At 41.4% G+C, this 26,395-nt stretch overlaps 1 protein-coding gene and 1 long non-coding RNA gene across 2 annotated transcripts in view; one reads left to right on the top strand and one right to left on the bottom strand.

Moving 5' to 3' along the window:
• Nucleotides 1-1,329: 1,329 nt before the first annotated feature.
• Nucleotides 1,330-3,010, bottom strand: LOC124227394 (uncharacterized). The gene is made up of 3 exons (XR_006885474.1): nucleotides 2,832-3,010; nucleotides 2,116-2,214; nucleotides 1,330-2,029 (listed from the first exon to the last, which is right to left on the bottom strand). It is a non-coding gene; the product is annotated as an uncharacterized LOC124227394 (long non-coding RNA).
• An 826-nt stretch (nucleotides 3,011-3,836) lies between these two features.
• The window catches only part of ZFAND3 (zinc finger AN1-type containing 3), a 309,393-nt gene continuing 286,834 nt past the window's right edge, over nucleotides 3,837-26,395 (top strand). Inside the window, exon 1 of the mRNA XM_046640155.1 lies at nucleotides 3,837-4,034. Within this exon, the coding sequence (XP_046496111.1) occupies nucleotides 3,964-4,034 (71 nt within the window). The 5' untranslated portion in view covers nucleotides 3,837-3,963. The remainder of the gene's footprint in view (nucleotides 4,035-26,395) is intronic.

The following is a 26,395-nucleotide window of genomic DNA, read 5'->3' as shown; positions in this document are numbered from 1 at the left end:
ACTTCTCGGCGGCCCGGGGTTTACCGGTTCAGATCCCGGGTGTGGACATGGCACCGCTTAGCATGCCATGCCGTGGTAGGCGTCCCACATATAAAGTAGAGGAAGATGGGCACGCATGTTAGCTCAGGGCCAGGCTTCCTCAGCAAAAAAAAAAAAGAGGAGGACTGGTAGTAGTTAGCTCAGGGCTAATCTTCCTAAAAAAAAAAAAAAAAAAGAGAGAGAGACACAAGAAAGAAGAGCTGGGGAAAATAACTCAGTGCCAAGGCAAGGTGCCTTTGTTAAGCTCCTGGAATTAGGGTTGGGATTAGGTTTGAAATCTAGGATCAAATTTTACAGATAATATTAGGATTAGGATTAACACTGAGGCTAGAGTTTGGATTGGACAATGGGGCTAATACCAGGGAGAATGAATTATGATGATGAAAGGGTTTGAACTGGGAGTTAGAGTCGTGAAGTAAGGATTAGAATCAAAGTTGGAGGACCATCTGCTTTCTCTGAGTCTCTACAAGCTCCTACTTTTTGGTTGTGTCTTCCATGGCCAAGTTCTTCGGACTCAGTATTACCAGGAAAGCAGTGCCTGCGTGCCCCTGCCCTTAGTCACACCAGGATCTTTCCCTTACAGCCTCAGTTGCAACTTCAAGAGTGCTGGCTGCTGAAGCATTAATATCATCCTTTACTAGACCCTACTGAGCTCGTAGATGGCTCCTTTTGGGCCAATGGTGATTGCAAACTGCCCCCAGGAGTCACATCACAGGTTCATCTGGAACATAATCCACACTAGGAAAAGAGTCAAGACAATTATGACAAAAGCACTTCTGCCAATTACCCCCGCACTTTGGTCCCCTAATTTGATGATGCCCTGAAATTTTATGTCCTCTTTGAGCTTTTGGCCAACCAAGTGGGCATATTATAGAAATTGGTTCAAGGGCTCTTCAGAAAGAAACCTTGGGAACTAAGAGTGAGGAGTCAGCCGGCCAGGAACATCATAAAAGGAAGCAGATGTACATTGGGTCTCATTTCATATAACTACTGTGTGATGAAAAATCTTGCAGTGAGTTTCAGTGTCTTCTAGGGAAGGTGGGTGGTGATAGAGACATTCCTTCAGGACAGTGTGATTAAGATGCCAATTCATATATGGGTTTCACATGGATTAAAAAATTATTGTGCCTTTTATTCATTCCACAAATATTTATTGAATACCTTACCATATGTGCCCTGTGCGCTGTGCATATAGCAGTGAACAAAACAAACATGATCTTTGGAGACACATAAATAAATATTCAATTATAAACTGTAATGGGTGCTGCAAAGGAAAAAGGTACCACAGAAGATAAAAATGGGGCAACATAATTTTAATTGCGGCTGAGGATCAGCAATGGCTTCTTTGAGGGAATGCCATTGAAATTTAGGCCTGAAATAGTTTGAGTGGGAGTTTGTTGGAAAATTCTTGATCACGTCCATTGTTCTTTACACTTTTGAATTTCAGGCTGTAATTTACTCCTTTTTTGGTCGGTGGTATATACCTTTTGGAAACTTTGCCAAGAACATAACCAACCTTCTTTGAGAACTGCAGGCTACAAGGATGGGCCTCTGACAGCCATGTTTACATTACAAAACAAAGAGCCCTGACTACATACTGCTCCACTGGCTAAAGGTGACTATACCAAGAATAGACAGCCTGACATAAGCTAGACCAATAAGGTTCTTTCTGCTGGGATTTGGGATTCACAGATACTAATTAATCCCTGCTGCTTCTTGAAGTGAGGATAAGGGTCTTGATAAATGCTCGTTAAATTGAAAAACCGGCAAACAGACAGGTAGGCAAGCAGTTAAATTTCCTTTTGGTTTTAGGGTTACCTTTTCCATATATAAAAGAAAATCATCAAGATGCCAACAGAGAGTCCCACTTAATCTCAGTTTGTTAAGCTCAAAGGCTGTAAGTCTTTCACGAATATGGCAATTTTATGAAGATTTAAGGCCAATATGAGTCCAATGAAAGCTAGGTGTGCTGTACAGCTTCATCCATTCTCTGAAATTTTGACAGAAATATTTATTGAAGGCTTGTGAAAATCCAAAGTCGAAACTAAGTATTACACAAAATAAAGCAGCACTCACATTTGGGGGTACTTTGGCTCTAAATGGCTTGATTTTTGCTATCGTTGTCTTCATCAACAGCATCTTTAGGAGGATGCTAAGCTAAACGTAATGCTTGCCCTTTGGAGGCCAAAAGAAACGACACCAACGTTAACAAGTCCACAAAGCATACACAAACAGAATAGTATACCTAGAAATAAAATAGTAATATTTGGTAATAAAATTAATCTAGGTAATACCCTCTGAGGCTCTCTTATCTCCGGCAGGTCGAAGGTACACAGTAGCTACTTCTAAGAGCCAGGAAGACTTCCTGGAAGTAGCAGGAACTTAGAAGGCCTCAGCTGTGGATCATCTCTCCAGGAGGTCTGGAGGAAGTTTCCTCCGTGTTAAAATTAGTCATCAACAATCGCCTTCTGCTCACGATTGGCTGGAGCTCAGACTGAGTTCAGGATCAAAGACAAGAAACGCTCCAGGACTCATTATTCAGTGGCTCAAACTTACTTGGTCACTTATCAATTTCTATCACTGATTTGGCCATAACTCCCTCTAAAAACCAAACATGTCCAGTCTAGAAATTGAGGTTCTCCTAGCCTAGGCATAGGGAGTGGACTTGCGTCTTTGACGCTGGAGGTACCGATAGTGGAGGAGCACGGAACCCGACGGAGACACTACCCTCCCGCCCCCTCCCTTGCTGGGTCGGGGTAGCGGAGGGACATTTCCCATCAGCTCATTGCTACCTAGAGACCAGTTCTCCGCGTGGAACTGGAAGAGTGGGGAGACTGCGAAGAGAGATTTCCAGGTGGTCGGCAGTTTGTGGACAAATGCTCCCTGGCATCCCCCAGGGCGGAGAGCGGCGGGTTTGCAGACCTCCACAGCAGCTGAATACCCCGTGATCCCCGGGAAGACCGAGACCCACTTCCGGGTTTGGAAGCGCTCGCTCCTGGCCCCTCCCTGTACCCGGCTACGGGGTCTCCGGGCGCATGCGCAGCGCTCGGCCGCCGCTCTGGGACTGGCCCAACTTACCCTAAACAACTAATCAGCTCCTCCCCCTCCCGCTTGGGGCGTACCATTAGCGTGTGGGGGGAGGCAACGCGCCCAAGAATACCCAGAACCCTGCTCCCCTTCTTCAGACGGGAGGAAGATAAGTTTGCGTCAGATCTTAAAAGTTCCAAGAATACGAAAGCCTCAGAGGCGCGTCGCCGAGGGAGAGCCCGACCCTCTCGGCTTTGCCCACAGCCCCGCACTCCGCCTTTGAAGCGCTGAACAAAGTGGCACGCCCGAATCCCAGCTGATCAGCTGCTGGGCTTTGGCGGCGGCTCCCCCGGGCGAGACCATTGTGACTCCTTGGGAGGGGTGCGTGAGCAGGGAGGGGGCGGAGCGGCCATTGTCCGGTCAGCGCAGCCTCCGGGGGAGCGGAGGGTGTTACGGAGCGAGCGGGGCCCCGGCCTTCACAGCGGCCGCTGCTGCGCCAGAGCCGGCGGGGGCCGCAGGTCCTTCCCAGCACCGCCGCACGGGACATCACTCTGGCCGGGGCGGCAGTGGGAGCTGCGGAGGGCGCTGGGTCTTCTCTCCTCCCCCGCGGTCCTCGGTTCACCCGCACGCCCCTCCTTCTCAGCTCCCCTCCCTCTCCTCGCCGCGCCTCCCCCGGCCCCCCCCGTCTCCTCAGGCCGAGTGGTGCGGCCCGCCTCCAGCTGACCGGCCTGGAATCCCGGCTCGGAGCCCCGGACTCGCGCCCGCCCGCGCGCCCGCTCCCTCCCCCTCCCCCCGCCCCGAGCCCCCCGCCGCCGCCGCCGCCGCCTCCTCCGAGCGGGGCCCAGGCCCAGCCGCCGCCACCACTGCCGCCGCCGAGCTCCGCCGCCGCCGAGCACCATGGGAGACGCCGGGAGCGAGCGCAGCAAAGCGCCCAGCCTGCCGCCTCGCTGTCCCTGCGGCTTCTGGGGGTAAGTGCCCGGCCGGGTGGGGGCGGGGGCCGGGGGCGCGGGCGCCGCGGCTGCCCGGCAGGCCTCGGGGCCCGGAGAGGCCGGAACCCTGGGGGCTGGGCCCAAGCCGGGCCTACGGGGAGGGGGCAGGGGCCGCGTCCCGGGGAGGGGCGCCGGGTGGGGAGCTGAGGTGGGCAGAGAAGGCCCTGCCCGGGGTGCGCTGCCACCCTCTGGGACTCGCCTGCCTGAGGCTGGGCCAGCAGGGGCCGCCTGGGCCACGGGGGAGGGGGGCAGGGCAGCGGGGAGGGAGGAGGGGGCGGCGTTGGCACCTCCGGGTGGAGCTGGGTGCCCCCTTCCCTGGGCGTGTGGAGGCCAGCCCTTCCTCCCCCCTTGGGATGAGTTAGTGCTCAGGCACCCGGAGGGTATTTCCTCTGACTTTTTCACCTCCCCTCCTCCCTGTCCCCCGGAGACTTGCATCATCACTTCCTAAATTATATCCCAGTGCCCCATTTGCTTTTAGGAAGCTGTTCACACGTCACCCATTTTTAACAATCGAGCCCAGAACTCAGGCTGGGCTAAAGTTATGAAACTGTTGAGCTCTCACCTTTATTTAAAACACGTTTCAGAAGATCCGTAAAATTTCCTTGTCAATAAAACACCAAAAAACAAAAAAAAATTAAGTCAGCCTGGCTTGGGGACGTGAGAGCCAATTTGCTCAATAGGCTTAAATTCTCTTCCCCCCATTTTTTTTTTTAAATGAAAAAAATATTCAGATTGGCTAGCATATATTATTACTTGGCCGTCCTGTGTTCGAGTGAAAAAATATGAGGTGGAAAATCAACTTTTCACCTATAGTTATAGTTTAAATTCTCCGTGTAACACTTTTGAGTTTCATGGATTAGCATCCCTCTTACCTAACAGGTGCCTCCATCATGCCTTATGACTCTAGTTGTCTTGTAAGGAAACTGGAGACTGTGAAGGCTAATTTTTGTGATTGAGGCTTTTTTTGTTTTATTTCTCGAAGACTTAGTATATTTGGAGGTGCATAGAGGCAGTAAGGAGATGCTATTTCTCGTGAGGACATCTTGGGAAGATGTGTTGAAGTATTTTATCTTGGCTATCTCCCAGATCTAGGAATGGTTAGGGTACAAATTAAGGCAAGGACTTTTGGGAGTACAGAGAAAGATTAGAAAGTGGATCTTAGTCTAGGTTTCTGTCGAAATTGTCAAATCCAAAGGTTATGACAAAGAAATAGATTGCCATTTACTCATCTATCTGCCTATTCTTTCTCAAGAAAATTCCTAGAAGGACATTAGTCAAATATAAGTTATGGCATTACCAAAAGTTCTGAAGATGTGAAAATATTTTAGGTTTTATAGTTTTCCCTTTTTGATTTGAAAATAACAATTGTGTTGTCTGCTAAGTACTTTCATGGACAGTCTAATTCCCATAGGAATCTTTGTGAGGTAGGAACCATTATCTCTTTATTTGTAGGTGGGGAAACAGGCTTAGGGAGGGTGGATAACTTGCCCCTTGCACACAGGGAGTTTAGGGTGGAGCTAGTGAGCTCTGTAGAGTGCTTAGTATCATCATGTTTATGACATCAGTCTGCTGCCCTGGAAAAATCTTGTGTCACAAGCCTCAGATTGTAACTCATTGTAAGAAGACATGTGGCTCAAAGAAAGTAGCTGCCAATGGCGACTATTGCCCAGGATGTATCAGAGGTCTGTTTCCTGGCAACATGTTTGTGTCCTTGGGACCGTTATGAGTGGAATTCTTATTGAAAGACTTATAGCAAGACTTGGAAACTAAGGACATGGAATAGCCTTTTATCTGTAGTCAGCAGAGTTCTGAGTAATGCTGAGAGAGTTTGGTAGTAGCAGAGAGGAATAGTTACCCTGGTGCCATACTTGATCTATAAGCAACCAGGGCATCTTTTTTGATACTTTCAATCTGGCACTTTTAATGAACTGCAGTTTGCTTAACAGGAGTAGTGAGCACAAAACTAATATTTTTTCTGAGGAAAAATGTTCTTTTTAATATGTAATGTTTTAACCTTTCCTAAACGTGTTTGTAGGCACCTGTGTAGTTTGAATTTTATACCAAAGTATAATGAAATTGCCGCCTAGTCTCCGTTATTTAATAACTGACTTTCCCTTACTGCATGGGCTACATTCATGTTATGTTCAGTACGTAAACTCAGAATCTATTCAACAAATGTTTGACTGTCTCTGATCTGCTGGTGGATGAGGGGACGCTAGTCCCATTCTTTGGGAGCAGGGGGCGTAGAGAAATAAAGTGACAGTTACAATAAGGTGTGTTAGATTTGGTACAGGGTGCAATGGGAAGGACGCCTACCCTAGCTGAGATGGAGGTGGAGGAAGGTAGCCTGGAGGAAGTGACACCTGCCTAGTCCTGCAGGAAGGATAGGAGAGAATGGAAATGGAAGAGTGTTTCTTTCAGGCAGAAGGAATAGCATGGCTGAAGGCCTGGATGTGAGAGAGAGCACTACAAGTTTGAGGAACTGAAAGTTCATTGAGGTCGATTGGTAGATTGTGAAGGGGAATTGGCTAGAGATGAAGCTGAGATGGTGAAAGAAGTTGGTGATACAGGGCCCCATAGGTAATGCTTAGGACTTTGGACTTTATCCTGAGTCCACTGGGAGCTATTGAAGAACTTTGAGCAGGTAGTACATGATTTACTTCAGTATGAAAGATTATTGGATGATCTTGAGAGTGACTTGGGTGTGCGGGTATGATTGTGTGCGTCTGTATGAACGTGGTGTATGTATGTACGCAGTGTATTTTTAAGTACAGAAGATTTGTCAGGAAGGGTAATCCAGGCCAGCGATGATGGTGGCCTGCACCTGTATAGTGGCCAGGGAGAATGGAGAGAAGTGGACAGATGTGAAAGCCATTCAGGAGATATCTTTTGCCTTTTCCTTTCATGAAAATGAAGATGAGTATGTTCCCTAAAAACTTCAGTCAGCATTGCAATCTGTGGAAGCTGTAGGTCTGTAAAGTCAGCTAGCCAGGGCCCACACCCAGCCCTTTGCAGAGGAGCCTTTCAGCAGAATGTTCTGGCACCAGCAGAGTAAAGGCAGTTCTTTTAGGATTGCTCTTGTCTCCAGTGACTTAGGCTGTAGTCCTTGCTGCCCAGCATTGTTTAGTCAGGACACCAATCCGTGGAGCTAGGTTAAATAGGAGAGCTTTGAGGTCTGGTGGGAATGCAGTTATGAGAATGACAGGAGGAGCGTATGATGCAAATGTGTTAGTGCTTAGAACACTTAGAAGTTTCTGGTTCTCTCCCTCTTGGTTTATATTGTGTTGTATGCAGGTAACTGAGTTACATTTTTAGAGAGAGACCATCTCTCCACTGAGAAACTTTGCTGTCTTGGAAATTGTTGAAGATTTACCTCTTTATAAAAGTTGGAAGTTGTTTGTATAGTACATACATACAGTGTTTTTAGGTTAATGACCATAAATAGTTTTTTCCCTGAGACATGGACTTAAAACTTTTAGTGGAATATGAGCATTTTCTTGGCTCATTTTAGGCATTCAGTAATCATGCAGAAACATATAAGTTTGTAATTGTCAAATCAGAAATGAAATAGTTACATTAGTATGTTTAGTGTATTAGTACTATTAGTACATTTTGTTTAGTTGAAATATATACATACACGAAAGCATTTTTAAACTATACACATATAAGTGGTATTAGTTGAAGCCACATTTTCCATTGTTTAGACATTTAAAATGTACTGATTTGCGTGTAGATTCTTCACAGATATTTTCAGAAGTTGTTGAAAGAGCAGGCCTAATATGTTAAAAAAAGATAGGAAGAATAAGACAGAAGATACTGACTGTATTATAGGATAGTAGGATAATTAGGTAGGATGAGGAAACATGGACTTTTTTTCTACTTCTACTTATTAAGTATAAAAATCCAATTACTGTTATTGATACTTTGCTTTTACAATTGGAAACAATCTCTATCACAATGTAATATTATGGAAACTTTGGAAGTATTTCTTTCATAAATAAGCTTAAAGTATAGTAGACATAAATGTTGAGTCTGGATCTGGGGAATAATGGAGTATTTAAATATGGAATTTATTAGGTAAACTATTCATTGTTTTAATAAAAGAGCTCTTCTTTCTAATCACATCATAAAAGAAATATTACAAGGTACATTTTCTTTAGGGAAACAGATTTTATTAGTATTTTAGTTTTGTGATCTATTCTGTTGAAGCATTTAACTTACCAACTAAATCTGTTAGATAATGATGTATTTTAAATAAAGATAGGGTTAGGCAGAGATCAAGAGTAGTCTCACAAAATAAATTCCTTTCCTGGAATGGTTTCTAGTAGAAAGTTGATTGAACATATAACGTGATTTGTTTTATTACATTTTACTTTTGGCAATCACAAGATACTGACTAGTTAGCTTAAACAGAATCTTTCTATCTATCTATATTTTTTCTTTTGTTTTCCCTGGGCCTAGGCTTTGGGAGTTCATGTGGAACACTGTTTCTGTCACTTTGTGAGTCATCTGGCTAGCGTGCTTGGCTGCCAGCAGTGTGTGGCCCTTACACTCGTTTGGTTCTTCAGTCTCAGTCCCATCTTCTTTCCCAGTTGGGACATGTTGCCACGCTTCAACCAGCTTAACCTGGGCTTTCAAGTTGATGAGAACACAGCATGAATCACTAGTTAATCAGTAGACTGTTCATTCCAGTGATGTCACTAATTATCCTTTGATTACAAAACCCCCTTAAACATTCTCTTAAAAACAAAACAGCTTGTTTGTGCAGTTTTACTTTGCATCTTTGAGTATTGTGTGCGTCTGAAGATATGACATGATTTAAATGAAGTATTCACTGTCAGTACATTTATCTGTTTGCTCTGTTTTCCTGGTTACATTTGGGGGCATCCAGAAAATATGAAATTTGACTCTTTGATGTGATGGAATACTGGGAGATAATTTTTTTTTGAGAAAACGTCGTCTTTGTTTACATTGGTTTGAGGCAATAGCTTTTTAAAGTTAGATCCAGTGAACATGTAGGACATATGCCTCTTTTGGTATTAACCTCTTCTCCCCGGTCACCCTTCTCCTTCCCCGTCCTCCTTCCCATTCCAAAAAAGAGAAAGCAGCACTTTCAGTTGTACTAAAAAGTTTTGACTAAAAATCTCTTCATAATCTTAAATGATATTAAAGTTTACATTAGTTTTCACAAATTAACCTTTTCCTAGCTGGAAAAATCACAAGGCTAAGAATCCTCTGAAATGAATAAAGTCCTTAATATTTAATACACCAGGGTGTTTCTTATTTACTGAGAACAAAGTACTAAGAGGGTGAGAACTAATATAATTTGAGTTTTTTATTAGGTCATAAAAAGGTTGTGTCTGTGCAAACTGTTAGAAAATTTGAAATCTTACGATTATCATAGATGAAGATTGAGGTTAAAAATTCCTTTTTCTTTTTGAAGAAAGGTGAAGTTTCGTGTCTCATCAAAGCCACATGTAGAAAGTGATTGGTTGCCGCCCACCACTTGTATAATTTTAATGAAACGCTTAAAAAATCGTCCAGATTCAGGCTTGTTCTGGGACTTTGTGTCAGAGTGATTTGCAAAAGAGGCCATTCATTCCAACTGGGTGGATGACACTGATGTCACTCAGTTCTATGAGGGGCTTTGAGAAACAGGTTGACCTGCTTTGGATTGGGTCCCTGTGTAACAAGAGTATGTTGCTGAATGAGGTATTTGGACATAAGGAGGAAGTTTCCTATATGTGTTAAATGCACAAGAGAGGTTAAGCAACTTTTTTTGAAGTTTTTAATAACCGGAATCTAAGACTGTATTCTAGAATTGTGCTGTTATGGTAGTCACTAGCTACAGGTAGCAGTTTAAATTCATACTAATTAAAATTAAATAAAATAAAAAATTCACTTCTTCAGTTACAATAGCTACATTTGAGGTATTCACTAGCTCAGTGGTTAGTGGTTACCCTATTGGGGAACACAGATATAAAACGCTTCATCCTCCCAGAAAGTTCTGTTGGACAGTGCTCTTCTAGAATGTTGACCTGATAGGCAGCCAGGATTTTCAATCCTGTTTTCTTTTTCCAGTTTTATTGAGATATAGTTGACCGTTAAGCCTATTTTCTTGTAAGTTCTCCAGATCCCTTTTTTCTCATATTCTGAAAATGAGGGACTTGTCTAATTTAGCTCTAAGTTTCTTTCCAGCTGTAACATATTTTATTTCCATTGGGAGGAAGCAATGCTATTGTTAATCTAGATTACTGGGAACTGCTCCTTTGATCAGTTTTGGGAATTAACATTTCAGTACAAGTTAGTTTATAATTTGAACGTTTTTTTCAGGTTAACTTTTGAGTCAGTCATCTTTGCTCTTAGCACTATTAAACTGGCAACCTCAGAGGCCTATACAGGGAAATGTTGGACTAAGAGAGAAATCGATTTTTTTTTTTCTCTTTAGTGAGAAGATTTTTTGAAGCTGTTCACTTTGGACTGTAACTTCTGTAGAGGAATAGTATTTGTTTTCACAAATGTAAATCTCATATGGCAGCTTTTGATATGTGATTAGGGATAAGTGCATTGGATTTTCTGGTAAATTCAAGCCCCTATGTAAAGAGGAAGGTGGAGTGTATTGGCATATCCTGCAGCAGTGGGCAAAACCAAACTGATCTGCTATGCACCAGGCTGAGGTAATGGCATAAGATGAATGAAAATGCTATGTCATCCTTGAGGCCAGGGGACAGAACTGCAAACAGTGCTGGATATCTGAGGTTGTGGCTACAGCTGTTAACCGGGGGAAGAAAGAATGCAGTAGGAAGAAGATCCAGTACTAGCTGACTGCTTCTGTTCTTTCAGCTGTACCAGATGTCCTATACCATAGGCAGATGCGATTTTGTATTAGGGCAGAAGAATGTCCTGGGAGAGGTCACTGATGCAGCTTGGCACCTACCACTCTGGTTGGTGGAGGCAGGGATAGGAGTAGGGGCAGACCACGTCACACCACAGCATTTTGTGTTTCTAGTTTGTGGACAGGCTCTATTTAGCCTCATTGCTGCCTCATTAATGACCTGGGCAAGAGTGAGGTTGGTGACGTTGTACTTGGGACCTTTTGGGGAGTGCCTTTTCTCATTTCTTTCTGCTAAAGTAGAGTGGAATGTAGTAACAGCTGTTGATGTTATCTACTTCTTGGACTCTTCTATACTGGTAAGTTGAAGTGCATTTATATAAAATAATCACACTCTCAGTCACACTTCCTGGAAGTACTCTGACCGTTCAAAAGCATCACAAATACTCTTCTTGCAGTCAGGTTCTTTGGCCAAGCATTTGCTTTTATATTATATGCTTGAGTTGGTAGCATTCCTGAACATGGTGTGAGGAAGTTTCTGTAGCTTATGGTACTGAACTGGAAGGGTGGGAGCAGGAATTTGAACACAGTTTGGGTCGATGGCTTTGCTGATCATGTCTTTGCTTTCAAAGTCTCTGCCTATTTCAGGTCATCGTTTTTCAATTTTCAACCCTTTCTTGGGTGCCTTATATGGATAGATGTGTTGGCAGTGTTATCTCCTGAAAGAATTCTTCTTTGACATAACAAATGGGACATAATGTAAGTTGAATAATATAGTCATTCTTAAACTGGCCATAGTAATTAGCAAGAAATAATAAAAGATAAGCTGGAGGTGGAAGGTGTGGTGTATTTCAGCGTGAGTTGTTTCTGGATTTATGATCTTTTGGTTTCTGTCCTGGGGAGTTATGGATGGTACTCTTCATTTTCTTCTTTAGATGCCACTCAATCCAGAAACCAGTTTTTCAAGTCTTTGTGTGTGTGTATATGAAACTTCGCATGTATTACAAAATCTTCACAGTTTGTCACTTTATACAGTTTTATCTAATTTGCTTTTCCCTTTTAATGTAACACAAAGCTGTGCTACTCAACCTTTAAAAATAAAGGAGTGGGGCTGGCCTGGTGGCGCAGCAGTTAAGTTTGCATGTTCTTCGGCGGCCTGGGATTCACCAGTTTGGATCCCGGGTGCAGACCTCCACACTGCTTGTCAAGCCATGCTATGGCAGGTGTCCTACATATAAAGTAGAGGAAGACAGGCATGGATGTTAGCTCAGGGCCAGTCTTCCTCAAGAAAGAAAAAACCGAAAAAACTAAGGCATATTAAAAAAAAAATGGAGTGTTCTTGGATGTTGATCCACAAAAATGCTTGCTTAGGGGAACTTCTGTTTTGTTCTTTTATTGATTGGGGGATGTGTTCGTGTTATCTCTGAGGCCTATATTTCCTGTTTCTGTGGATAGGTCATTGTTGAGTAGCTCTCCCTGTCATCTGTGTCGTCACCACCCCCCCCCCCCCCCCACTACGGTAGCACTTCCAAGATGTGTTCAAACCATTCATTTTATTTGCAAGGCTAGTCTTTTTCTTCAGTGCATACTGGACAGGATCTAATCAAGGAACAGTTGCTGTGCCTTTAATGATAAGGGGACAATTGAGTGAAAGTGTGGAGTGTTGCACGTTGTGTATTAGAGTCTCTTTAGGGGTTTATAATCTCAATAATGTGAGTATGGATTAATTTAGAAAATGATAACCATAGTAAAACCTGTTATATGGAAGTACGTGTCCCTAAAGACTGCATTTTCTTACTTTTGGTTTTAGACTGTACAGTGACTAGATATTTGAATCCCGTAGTTGAAAGCCTCCTAGCTTTACCTGAATAGTTTTCATTGTAGATAAATTAGATACTTACATTGTATGTGTTTTTGGTTGAGCTAGGGACGGGAAGAATGGACTATGTTGGTTTTGTGTTTAAACTTGGGGTGCAGAAGAAGACAGATATGTATCAGATACCAGATTCGGAAGAGAGTTGGAAGAATGAGGACACAGAAGATTGTCAAGGGAGGACTGGAGAGCAAGGGGGATGGGGAAATGAGGATGTCAGTAGGGTGATGAAAGTGGGGTAATTAGGAATGAAGATGCTTTGTGGTCACCAGCACCAATTTCTAGTCAAAATATTAGAGGTGGCCACGTCTGTAAGGGCTAGAGAAATTAATGTGAACAGGTGGTGGGTAGGATTCAAGAAAACATTCTGTCTTATCTTGGAGTGAGGAGTGTGAGTCCCCTGGGGTCTTACAGAGAAGTGCTAAAGATCATAGGATGAGATCTGTGGTATAAATTTCAAACCTAAGTTTAGTGGAAATGGCAGCAGCTTTCAGCAAAATTGGTGTTCCATCTGTTAGAACTCCATGAGCTCTTTCATCTGCTCAGCCCAAAGGCACCTTCTCAGCTAGTTAAAGGATGGTATTTCACTGTGTCTCTGTGGCATGCCTCGGAGACTCAGTCTGCTTCTTTCCTTTTCTGATATTGCCATGACCAACTCCTTTCCTTGGGACTGATTTTTCTTCTCCCTTTTCAACCTCCAAGCCTAGTGGAGAGTTCAGCAAAGTTTCACGCATCTTCAGCTGTTCTTGGAAAAAAAATTCTCACAAGCACTGCTCGTTTAAAAGATTTTGCTACTAATACATATGAGAGAGGTTACATTAAATCTTAAAGAATTTAATAATAGTGTCACCTGGGGAATAAGAGCTTTCTCATTTGCTGAGAGGCTAATGAAGGGCCCCCTATCATCAAACCCAGTCTCTTCCAAAACACCCCCAAGAACGAAGGGCATGCTGATTTCTTATCTCCAGAAAACCAGCTGAGCTCACTGGTTAGGCATAGGCTTTGGAATCAAAGTCCTGGGTCTAAAACCTGACTTTATAACTTTCTATTTGACTTTGGGCAGTTTGTCTGCCTCTTTATCTTTAAAAAAGAATATCTTAGAGTTGCTTTAAGGTTTAGTGAGTTCTAATGCCTGTCAAGCCCTTGGCACAGTGCCTGACCATGGTAATTACATCTATTAAGGGCTAACATCCCAGCCTTGAATGAAGGAGCATTAGTGGCAGATTAATAGACGCAGGAGTATCTTGCCTCATCTGGGCAGTTTGCATTTATGGTAGTCTCCAGACCAGTGCCACCTAGTTAGCTGATGAGGTTTCTGACCAGCCTTTGGGCCGTTTGGGTATTTTCCAGAGCCAGTCCCTTGTTCAGCAAGCATTTGTTAAGCTCTCTCTTGTGTATCTTGAGCTCTGCTAGGCATGATGTACCCTGCTCTGGCCTCTGCCCTAAGAAAGCTCACTGTCTAGAAGAGGAGGCAGACTAATTGACGAAACACCGTGAGGAAAGTGCTTTCGAAGATCATCACAGAGGGCTGTGAGAGCACTGACGGGGCATCTTACTGGGACTGGGAGTGGAGGATGGCCAGGAGGGCTTCTGAGGAGATGGTGCTTTGGCTGGGTATGACAGATGAGCAGGAGTTAACCACGTGAAGTTGGTGAGGAGGGGCTTTCCTGGCAGTTCAAACACCTTGTGCAAAGGCAGAGAGGAGTGGGAAAGCATGCTGAGTTCAGAGAATTGCAAGTACAACGCACTTTGTTAGCTGCAGCGTATGGCAGGAGGCAAGATGAAGCTGGGGAGATGAGCAGGGGCCGGTTATGAAAATACTTGATTTCTGTGCTCTTGAGTTTAGATTTCATCCTGGAAGCAGTTGGGACCATTTAAGGATTTTAAGCATGGATGACAGATGATATTTATATTCAAAAAAGTTACTCTGGTGGCAGTGTGGAGGAGAATTGGAGGGTACAAACATGGAACCAGAGTCCACTTAGAGCGTTTAAACCTTTTTGGGCTTTGGCAATTTGATGAAGCCCAGGGACCCCTTCTGAGAATAATGCATAAAATAAAATGCCTGTGATTATGAAGGAAACCACTTGGAGCTAAGTACACTTTTATCCATGGACTATGGGCTCTATGGACCCTAGGTAAAGCAACCTTGAGTGAATGGTCTAGTAGGAGAGCTGAGAATGAATGTATGCCGAAATCTGAGTATTTTAGTCCATTGGGGCTGCTATAAGAACATACCATAGACTGGGTGGCTTGTAAACAATAGAAATTTATTTCTCACAGTTGTGGAGGCTGGAAATCCAAGACCATGATGCTGGCAGATTCGGTGTCTGCTGAGCACCAGCTTCCTCATTGACGCTGTCTTCTCCCTGTAACCTTATTTGGCAGGAGGGATAAGGGACCTCTCTCCAGCCTCTTTTATAAGGACGCTAATCCCATTCATGAGGGCAGAGCCTTCGTGATCTAATCACCTCCTTTGGGTACATTGGGATTAGGATTCAACATATGAATTTGGGGTGGTCTACAAACATTTCAGTCCATAGCACTGGGGTGGTGAGGACTGGAGAGAGGAGGGCTTGAGTGTAACAGCAGAGATATTGGTTGGGAGATGGGGTGGGGGACAGAGAGGAGAAGAGAGGCAGCAAGATTTCCGACATGGGAACTGGGTGAAAGATGGTGTCAGTTACATATGGTGGGTATAGAAGTTCTACTTATAAACTGGTTAGATTTTGAAAGGTCGTTTGTGAATCCATTTTTTCCTAAGTCCAGAGTGAAATTTTAGAAGCAACAGCTAGGGGCTGGCCCGGTGGCGCAGCAGTTAAGTGTGCATGTTCTGCTTCGGTGGCCTGGGGTTCGCCGGTTCGGATCCCAGGTGCGGACGTGGCACCGCTCATCAAACCATGCTGTGGCAGGCGTCCCACATATAAAGTAGAGGAAGATGGGCACGGATGTGAGCTCAGGGCCAGTCTTCCTCAGCAAAAAGAGGAGGATTGGCAGCAGATGTTGGCTTAGGGCTAATCTTCCTCAAAAAAAAAAAAAAAGAAGCAACAGCTAATGCCATCTGTGAGTGGTGTGCAGTTTTGTTTGGTAGAATACACTTTATACTTTGGAAGGTTTTAAGTTGAAGTGATTCTGTCTGGAAGATAATGAGTAGGTTGTAGGGAAGAGATGATTAGTTTTGGACAGGTTGAGTGTATTTTTTGGTGAATTAGATAGTACGTTAGTGTACTTTTATTGTATCTTTTTTTAATGTAACTTTTTATTGAAGTATAACATACATAGTGAAAAACACATGAATCTTAAGTGTATAGTGAGGTAAATTTTCACAAAGTGAATATACCCATGTAACCAGCACATGTATAAGAAATAGTATTCCCAGCCCCCAAGAAGCCCTCTTATCCTCTTCCAGTCACTGCCCCCTCCTCAAAGGTAATCACTGTTCTGACTTCTAATGCTATAGAGTACCTTAAAATTTTTTTCCTTAGGTCTTTTTTTCCACTTTTTTATTGAGGCATAACTTAGTTTACTGCTCACAGTTCAAATATATACTTTGATGAATTAAAAAAAATTTTTTTACAGCAGTTTTAGATTCACAGCAAATTGAGCAGGAGGAACAGAGGGTTCCTTTATATGCTCTGTTCCCACACATGCACAGCCTCCCTCACTGTCACGTCCACTACCAGAATTTGTTACTGTTGATGAACCTACATTGACACATCATTATTGCTTAAAGTCCGTAGTTTACATTACAGTTCACTCCTGTTGTTCATTCCCTGGGTTTTGACAAATGTATGATGATATGTATCCACCATTATAATATCATACAGAATAGTTTCACTGTCCTAAAAATTCTCTGTGCTATGCCTATTTGTATCCCCACCCCCCAGCAATCATTGATCTTTTTACTATCTCCATAGTTTTGCCTTTTGCACAGTGTCATATGATTGGAGTCAGACAGCGTGTAGCCTTTTTATTTTGTTTTTATTTTTGTTTTTTTTTTAAGATTTTTAAAAATTTTTTTCCTTTTTCTCCCCAAAGCCCCCCGATACATAGTTGTATATTCTTAGTTGTGGGTCCTTCTAGTTGTGGCATGTGGGACGCTGCCTCAGCGTGGTTTGATGAGCAGTGCCATGTCCACACCCAGGATTTGAACTGACGAAACACTCGGCCACCTGCTGCGGAGCGTGTGAGCTTAACCACTCGGCCACGGGGCCCCTGTGTAGCCTTTTTAGATTGGCTTCTTTCACTTAGCAATATGCTTTTAAGGTTCCTCCATGTCTTTTCATGGCTTTTAGCAATGAATAATATTCCATTGTCTCGATGTGCCACAGGTTATCAATTCACCTACTAAAAGACGTGTTTGTTGCTTCCAAGTTTTGGCAATTATGAATAAAGCTGTTATAAACATTCATGTGCAGGTTTTTGCCTGGACATGTTTTCAACTTGGAGAGTTCTAAGGAGTGTGATTACTGGATTGTGTGTTAAGCCTGGGTTTAGTTTTGTAAGAAATGCCAAGCTGTTTTCCAAAGTGCGTGTACCATTTTGCATTCCCACCAGCAATGAATGAGAGTTTCTGTTGCTCCACATCCTTACCAGCATTTGATGATGTCAGTGTTTTGGATTTTGGCCATTCTAATAGGTGTGTAGTGGTATCTCATTTTATTTTGCAATTCCCTAATGATATGTGATGTTGAGCATCTTTTCAGATGCTTATTTGCCCTCTGTACATCTTCTTTGGTGGGATGTCTGTTCAGGTATTTTGCTCTCTTATTGTGTTTTAAGAATTCTTTGTATATTTTGGATAATGGTCCCCTGATTATCGGATATATCTTCTGCAGATATTTTCTCTGTGGCTTGTCTTCTCATTCTCTTAAGTGTGATGAATTTTTATGTACACCTTGATTTTTTTTCACATATGTACATTTGAATAATTACCACCTACCCAGACTGACATATAGTTAGTACATTTCCAGCCCCCTGGCAGTAGTCTCCTTGTGCCTTACCCCAGTTGATACCCCAACCTAAAGGTTACATAGGCCTCTATGTGACCTCTGTCACCATAGATTAGTTTTGCCTATTTTTGAATTTTATGTCAATGGAACCATATAAGATTTACTCTTTTGTGTTGGCTCTTTCCCTTAGCCTTGTGAGATTCATCTACATTTGTGTAGAGAGGTAGTAATTTTTCTTTGGTTTATGGTATTCCATTGTATGAGAGCATAATTTATCCATTCTACTTTTTGGTTTGGGGGTATTATGAATAATGCTGCTGTGAACATTCTTGCATGTGTCTTTTGGTGGACATAAGCACTCATTTCTCTTTGGTATATACCCAGCAGTAGAATTGTTGGGTTATAAGGTATATATATATATGTTTAGATTTAGTAAATACTGCCACTTTTCTGAAGTGGTTGTATCAGTTTATACTCCCACCAGCAGTATGTGAGAGTTCTGGTTATTCCATGTGTTCCTCAGTCTCTTCTTAGTTGTCTGTAAGATTATTACATTGTGGTTTTAATTTGCATTTTCCTGATGACTAATGAAATTGAGTACCTTTCTTTGTCGGCCATCTGGCTAAACTTTGTTGTGAGATGCCTGTCAAACCTTTTGCTTATTTTTCTTTTGTGTTCTCTGCTTTTTTCTTCTTCATTTGTAGGAGTTCTTTATATATTCTGGATACGAGTCCTTTTTCAGATAGCATGTAAATATACCTATATAGTTTTGTAGTATCTTTTAGTTCCCTTCATTTTAAAGATTGGCACCTGAGCTAACAACTGTTGCCAATCCTCTTTTTTTTTCTTCTTTTTGTCCCCCAATCCCTCAAGTACATAGTTGTATATTTTAGTTGTGGGTCCCTCTAGTTGTGGTATGTGGGACGCCGCCTCAACGTGACCTAATGAGCCGTGCCATGTCCGCGCCCAGGATCCGAACCGGCGAAACCTTGGGCCGCCGAATTGGAGTGCGAGCGGGAACTTAACCACTGGGTCATGGGGCCCGCCCCCCCTCCCTTTTTTAAATTACAAAAGGACTGTGTTCATATACTAAAAAATTCAAACAATGCAAATGGGTATACAGCACAAATGGGTAGAATGTCTCCCTCCTACATCATACCTTTAGTTCTACTTTAGAGTGAGACTCATGGTTAAGTTTCTTGAATATCCCTCCAGAAGTTTCCTGTGTACACTGCATTTATTCTTTTTTCTAACACAAAAAGCAGCATACTGCACACTGTGCTGTACCTTGCTTTTTTTATTTAATTATATTTTAGAATTCTTTCCAAATCAGCATATACATTTCTTGCTTCTTCTTTTAAATGGCAGTACTGTATTCCAGTAGTTGCATGTGCTAGAATTAATTTAACCAGGTTATCTAGTCACTTCTTGGTGGGTACTATTATTATTATTATTACTATGCTACAAAAATGGTGTCAGGTATGTAGAATTTTAGGGCTTATGGACCATCTATATGTGTAAGTGCCTTAGACGTCCAAAGTTTAGGAGAGAGGGTGAGCCAGGGCTATACCATTTAGGGTGACGTGAGTGCATAGGTCATAGCTGAAGCCAACGGAGCAGGTAGGATCACATAGGAAGTGCTCTTAGACCACTGGTTCTCTTTGGAGTAGGGATGTGGTTGTCGGAATCACTATGGTAGGCTTTTCTAAAAAACACATTACTTCTGCTTCGACCGGCTCTGTTTTAGTCTGTCCAAGATGGTATCTGAGAATTTTTTCTTCTATCCCTTGACTTCTATCCCTGTGTCACTTTGCTTTGGAGATCCAGTGATTTAGAGTGAGATTATAGCGGAGGTTGGAATCCTGAGAAACACAAGTATAATAAGGAGTTTGGGATGGAGATGGATGGACAGAGATAGGAGAAAACAGGTGAGCATAGGGTCACTGAAACCATGAGAGGGAATAGTTCAATGAGGAGGTGGCAGTAGGTTCATGCTGCAAAGAGTGGTCAAGTAAGACGATGATTGGGACTTCTCTGCTGCTTCAAATTGCTAGAAGAATTTAAATAGTGCCTTTTTAGTTACATTGTGCATCTCAGCATTGTTCTGGCCCAGCATAGTACCAAGATACCTTTTGTGGAAAATTGCCATAATGACATCCCATGTGTACCAGAAGTTAATAACTTCTGTTAATGATCCAAGAATCTGTAAATCATGCATTAAGAAACTTGTTTTGAATCTATTTATAATTTTAGTTTCTATTAATTTTCTTCCAGTCATAAAATTATTTAAGTTTTTACATTAGATTTAATGAAAAGGAAACTTGAACTTCTAACATTTTAGGGTTGAAGAGGTACTTTGTCCTTATAGTCTCTAGGTTCTGGAAGGCAAGACTGCATTCACCTCATCTGTCTTATATTTTACTTAATTTTATAGATTTAATCCTCCTCTCTTAGCTTTTGTTTTTCTAGAAAGAAGTCCCTTTTATTTAGTCTGGACTTTCGTTTCTGTAAATGTTCAGATGTCTTTTCTGAAGTCTTTCCAATTGTGTATGTCTTTTTGAAGTATATCTATGTTACTGAAAAGACACTAAATAGCCCCCCCCACCCCCCCGTATAGGGATGGGGTAGAAAGGAACTGATCAAGTGGGAGGTAATAAAATTTATTTCTTAAAAATAAAGCTTAATATATATTTAGGAAAAATTTGAAGTAAGATGGGCAGATTTCTGGCTGGTACTGGTTTATACTGTTTCATTCATGATTATGGGTTATATGTGTCATTATGGCAGAAGAAAGGGCATATTAGTCCACATATAGTGGGATTGAGAGTTAAGGTCAAATTGCATTTTTCAGATATTATGTATTAATGGTAAGAATGTTGATGTAAAATACGTGTTAATGGTAAGTATACACAAAGGTACATTTTAAATTTGATTGGGGGGCTGGCCTGTTGCCAAGTTCATGCACTCTGCTTTGGTGGCCCGGGGTTTGCTGGTTCGGATCCTGGGCGTGGGCCTATGCACCACTTATCAAACCATGCTGTGGCGGCATTCCACGTAGAAGAACTAGAATGACCTACAACTAAGATATACAGCTATGTACTGGGGCTTTGGGGAGGGGAAAAAAAAAGAGGCTGATTGGCAACAGATGTTAGCTCAGGGCCAATCTTCCTCACCAAAACAACAACAACAAAACTTAGAAAAAAAATTTGCTTAAAATTATATGGATACAGTTTAATAGTCTTGTATAATGGCAACTTCCTGTTGCTTCATTTAAGAAATATCCTAGGCCAGGAGGGTGAGGTTGAAGCTACTTTGACTCGCTGCTGCTTTACAACATAGAGACAGACAGAAGGGCCCTGCGCTGCCATGTGGGCCGTGGTGGATCTGCAGACAAAGACAACTTTCTGTATTTTAACCCCAGAAAGATTAACAAATTGGTGCTTGGGAGGGCTGCTACTGCTGTTTGTTTTAGCTGAAACCTTGGGATTGTCATTTTCAAAAGTTTTGAAAGGGGATTGAAAATTTTTGGATATGACCATGATGCTACAACATTATTGAATGTAGAAAGTAAGTTTCAATTGCTTTGTTCCTCATCAGTTTTTTTTTGCTTACTTTATTTATATTGAGACACGGTTCACACACTGTACAATTTATCCTTTTAAAGTGTATGATTTAGTGATTTTTTAGTATACTTGGAAAGTTGTGCAACCATCACTGCCATCTAATTCCAGAAAATTTTCATGTCAAAAAGAAATTATATACCCATTAGCAGTCACTGCACATCCCTCTCTCACTCTGGCAACCACAGATCTACTTTCTGTTTTTCATTTGCCCATTCTGAACAGTTCACTTAAATAGAATCATAAAATGTATGGCCATTATCTCTGGCTTCTTTCACTTAGCATAATATTTTCAAGGTTTCCGTGTTCTAGCATGTATTAACACTTCATTTATTTTTATGGCTGAGTAATATTCCATTGTATGGATGTACCATGTTTTGTTTATCCATTCAACAGTTTGTAGACATTTGGGTTATTTCTGCTTTGGGCTATTATGAATAGTATCACAAACATTTGTAGACAAGTTTTTGTTTGAATACACGTTTTCAGTTCTCTTGGGTATATACCTAGGAGGGGAATTGCTGGGTCATATGGCAACTCTGTTTAACTTTTTGAGTACTACCAGTTTGTTTTCCAGAGCAGCTGCGTCGTTTTGATTTCCACCAGCAATGGATGAGGGTTCCAGTTTCTCCACATCCTTGTCAACACTTGTCATTGTTCTTTTTATTTTTTGGAGGAAGATTGGCCCTGAGCTAACATCTGTGCCCATCTTCCTCTACTTTGTATATGGGACGCCTGCCACAGCATGGCTTGACAGGCAATGTGTAGGTCTGCACCTGGGATCTTAACTGGCGAACCCCAGGCTGCTGAAGCAGAACGTGTAAGCTTAACTGCTACCCCACCGGGCCAGCCCCCTTACTGTTCATCTTTTTGATTATAGCCATCCTACTGATTGTGAAGTGATATCTCATTGTGGTTTTGATTTGCATTTGCTAATGGTTAATAATGTTGAGCATCTTTTCATGTGCCTATTGGCCATTTATGTATTTCTTTTAAAAATGGCTATTCAAATCCTTACCCCACTTTTTAATTGGGTTATATGTCTTTTTATTATTGAGTTGTAATAGTTCTTTATATGTATATATTCTGGATACTAGTCCCTTATTAGATATATGATTTGCAAATATTTTCTCCCATTCTATGTAGGTTGGTTTTTCATGTTTTTTTGAGGTCGTTTCCTTTGAAGCACGAAAGTTTTTAATTTTGATGAAGTCCACTTTATCATTTTTATTTTTTTAGCTGCTTGTGCTTTTGGTGTCATATCTAAGAAAATGTCTAATCCAAGATCACTAAGGTTTGTAACTTTTTTTCTCTAATGGTCTCATAGTTTTATCTCTTACATTTAAATTGATGATCCATTTTGAGTTAATTTTTGTACATGGTGTGAGATAGGGTTCTGACTTCATTCTTTTGTATGTGGATATTTAGTTGTCCCCATACTATTTGTGGAAAAACTGTTCTTTCCCCAATGAATTGTCTTGGCAGCCCTGTCAAAAATCAGTTAGCATAAAGGTAAGAGTATTTCTGGCCTCTTGGTTTTATTCCATTGATCTGTATTGCCTGTCTTTATGCCACTGTCTTGAGTATTTACTTAGTAGTTAAGTTTTGAAATCAGGAAGTGTGAGTCCTCCAGTTTTGTTGTTCTTTATGAAGATTATTTTGGCTATTTTGGGTCCTTTGCATTTCCATATGAATTTTAGGATCAGCTTGTCAATTTCTGCAAAGAAGCCACCTAGAATTTCAAAAGGAATTGCGTTGTATCTGTAGGTTAATTGGGGAGTATTGCTTGTTAACAATATTTAGTCTTCCTGTCTTTGAACATTGGGCTATTGTTCCATGTATCTGTGTCTTCAATTTCTTTCAACAATGTTTTATAGTTTTCAGTGTACATGTCTTGTACTTCTTTTGTTAAATTTATACCTATTTTGTTTTGATACTATTATAAGTGGAATTATTTTCTTAATTTTATTTTCAGATTGGTCATTGATATTGTATAGAAATACAATTGATTTTTGTGTATTTATCTTGTATCCTGCCAGCTTGCTGAACTTACTGCATACACCCTCATGTCATTTGCAAATAGCGATGGTTTTATTTCTTCTTTTACAATCTGGATGCCTTTAATTTATTTTTCTTGCTTAGTTGCCCTGGCTAGAACCTCCCATACAAGATTGAGTAGAACTGTTGAGAGCAGACATCTTTGTCTTGATTGACAGCTTTCAGTCCTTCATTATTAAGTAATGAAGTTAGCTGTGGTAATGATGTTAGCTTTTTTGTAAATGCCTTTTATCAGGTTGAAGTTCTTTCTATCCCTAGTTTGTTGAGTTTTTTCTTTTTTAATGAAGGGTATTGGATTTGGTCAAATGCTTTTTCTGTGTCTATTGGAATTGTCATGTGGTTTTTGTCCTTTAGTCTGTCAATACGTGATCTATTACTTTGGTTGATTTTCAGATGCTAAACCAGCCTTAGATTCTGGAGATAAATCCCACTTGGTCTAGTGTATAATCCTTTTTATTTGTGGCTGGATTTGGTTATACTAGTATTTTATTGAGGAGTTTTATATCTTTTTTTAATTTTTTTGAGGAAGATTAGCCCTTAGCTAACATCTGCTGCCATTCCTCCTCTTTTTGCTGAGAAAGACTGGCCCTGAGCTAACATCCATGTCCATCTTCCTCTACTTTATATGTGGGACACCTACCACAACATGGCTTGCCAAGAGGTGCCATGTCCACACCTGGGATCCAAACTGGCAAACCCTGGGCCACCGAAGCGGAACTTATGAACCTTAACTGCTGCGTTGCTGGGCTGGCCCCTGTATCTATTTTTATAAGAGGTTTTGGTCTCTAGTTTTCTTTTGTTGTGACATATTTGGTTTTGGAATCAGGGTAATGCTGGCCTCATACATTGAGTTGGGATATGTTCCCTCTTCTTCCATTTTTTTGGGAAAAGTTTGTGAAGAATTGGTATTAATTCTTCTTTAAATATTTGGTAGAATTCATCATTGAAACCGTCTGTGTCTGGGCTTTTCTTTGTGGAAAGTTTTTCTATTACCAATTCTCTATTTCTCTGTTGTTCTTCTATTCTTTATATCATTACTTTCTGCTTAAGTCTTTATTATTGCCTTCCTTCTGCTTGCTTTAGGTTTAGATTGCTCTTTTGCTCATGTTTTAAGGTAGTATATTAGTTTGACTTGAGATTTTTCTTTTTTAATATAGACATTTACAGGTATAAATTTCCCTCTAAGCACTGCTTTAACTGGATCCCGTAAGTTTTGGGATGTGGTTTTCTTTTGTCTTTTTTTTTTTGACGAAGATTTGTCCTGAGCTAACATCTGCCGCCAATCCTCCTCTTTTTTTTTTTTTTTTTTTGCTGAGGAAGACTAGCCCTGAGCTAACGTCTGTGCCCATCTTCCTCCACTTCACATGTGGGACACTGCCTCAGCATGGCTTGAGACGCTGTGTGTAGGTCTGCACTTGGGATCAGAACTGGTGAACCCTGGGCTGCTGAAGCAGAATGTGTGAACTTAACTGCTGCATCACTGGGCTGGCCCCTGGTATGTGGTTTTCATCTTGGAGTATTTTCTCATTTCCTTTGTAGTTTCTTCTTTGCTTCAGTTTTTTTTTTTTTTTAAAGTATTAGCTCAAATATGCATTAATACTGGAAGTGGTAATCATTGCTACCATTTACTGGATGCCAGTCACTTATGTGTGTTATTTTCCTAATACTCATGGGAATTGTGTGGTTGGTGGAATAGTGGTTTCCTGTTTTACAGACAAGGGAACTGAGGCTTAGTCAGTTTTCCAAGGTTTTACATAGCAAGTCAGTGGCCTGACTCTTTTCAGAGCTTGTATTCCTCCCGCTGTGCTACACTTCCACTCTAAACTACTTGGAAATAGTAGTGATTCCTTTAAATAGAATGTTGAATATGTTTTCATAATATGCAGGCAACGGCAGGTAGCTGGACTGCATTATTTAATACTTGCCATATTCTGTTCACTATATGGAATGCCATCCTTTCTTCCCTTTAAACATTTGAGATTTAGATTTTTACTCCCCTAACTGTTACCAGAACTTTGGCTGGGCTTGGCTTTTAAATGTGTGTGTACTTTCTTTTCTTTTTTTTTTTCCTTTGGCAAGGAAGATTGGCCCTGAGCTAACTTCTGTTGCCAGTCTTCCTCTTTTGCTTGAGGAAGACTGAGCTAACATCTGTGCCAGTCTTCCTTTATTTTGCATGTGGGACGCCACCACAGCATGGCCTGATGAACGGTGGATAGGTCTGTGTCTGGGATCCAAACCCGTGAATGCCAAGCTGCTAAAGTGGAGTGTGTGAACCCAACCACTATGCCACTGGGCTGGCCCCTTTAATGTGTGTTTTGTGGGAGCCCTGCTAAATCAAGAAACAGCTTTAGATGGTATTTTGTATTCACATTCTGATATGAAAGATAACTTGTGTCCACAGTTTGTTAAATCTTGTTTTAGATGGGCCATTGGTGTGTTGAAGATCAAATGTTTAAATATTTTCATGTTTAATTTTTCTGTACAATTGAATTACTTGTGGGACAAGGAAGAGCCTATGTTGACCCTTTGAAAAATTAGCCAAAGGAATTAGCATGCATTTCATGCTTCTTACCAGATTCCTGTTATTATAGGATTGTATAAGGGATACTTTTTTGTATGCTTTGTAATTAATGATGGTGGAGCACATTATAACTAATCAGTAAATACTGAATGATGAAGGCCTTGGGATAAGCTTTGATTAGCCCCCTTTTCTTTTTGTTTCTCCTGTGCATACAGTGTGTGGTTATTGTAGGTTTTGAGCCTAGAATTTTAGGCTCAAACTAAAACTTTTAAATGAAACTTGTTTTTTTCCCCTTCACGCGTTCCTTCAAAAACAGAGAGGGAGGGAAATAATACTCTTAAGTATGTCTCAATTTTCTGCTGATGACCCTGCCTTGAAATATACGATTTCTCATTTGAATGAATAATCTTAAAGTTGTGCTGAATCTGTTGAGTAGCTGTAGGGATTGAGGAGAAATTTATTTTCAAAACCAGAAAGAGGTCTG

This window comes from Equus quagga, chromosome 15 (genome assembly GCF_021613505.1).
Source record: "Equus quagga isolate Etosha38 chromosome 15, UCLA_HA_Equagga_1.0, whole genome shotgun sequence".
NCBI lineage: Eukaryota > Metazoa > Chordata > Mammalia > Perissodactyla > Equidae > Equus > Equus quagga.
This window is presented reverse-complemented; position numbering and strand designations above follow the sequence as displayed.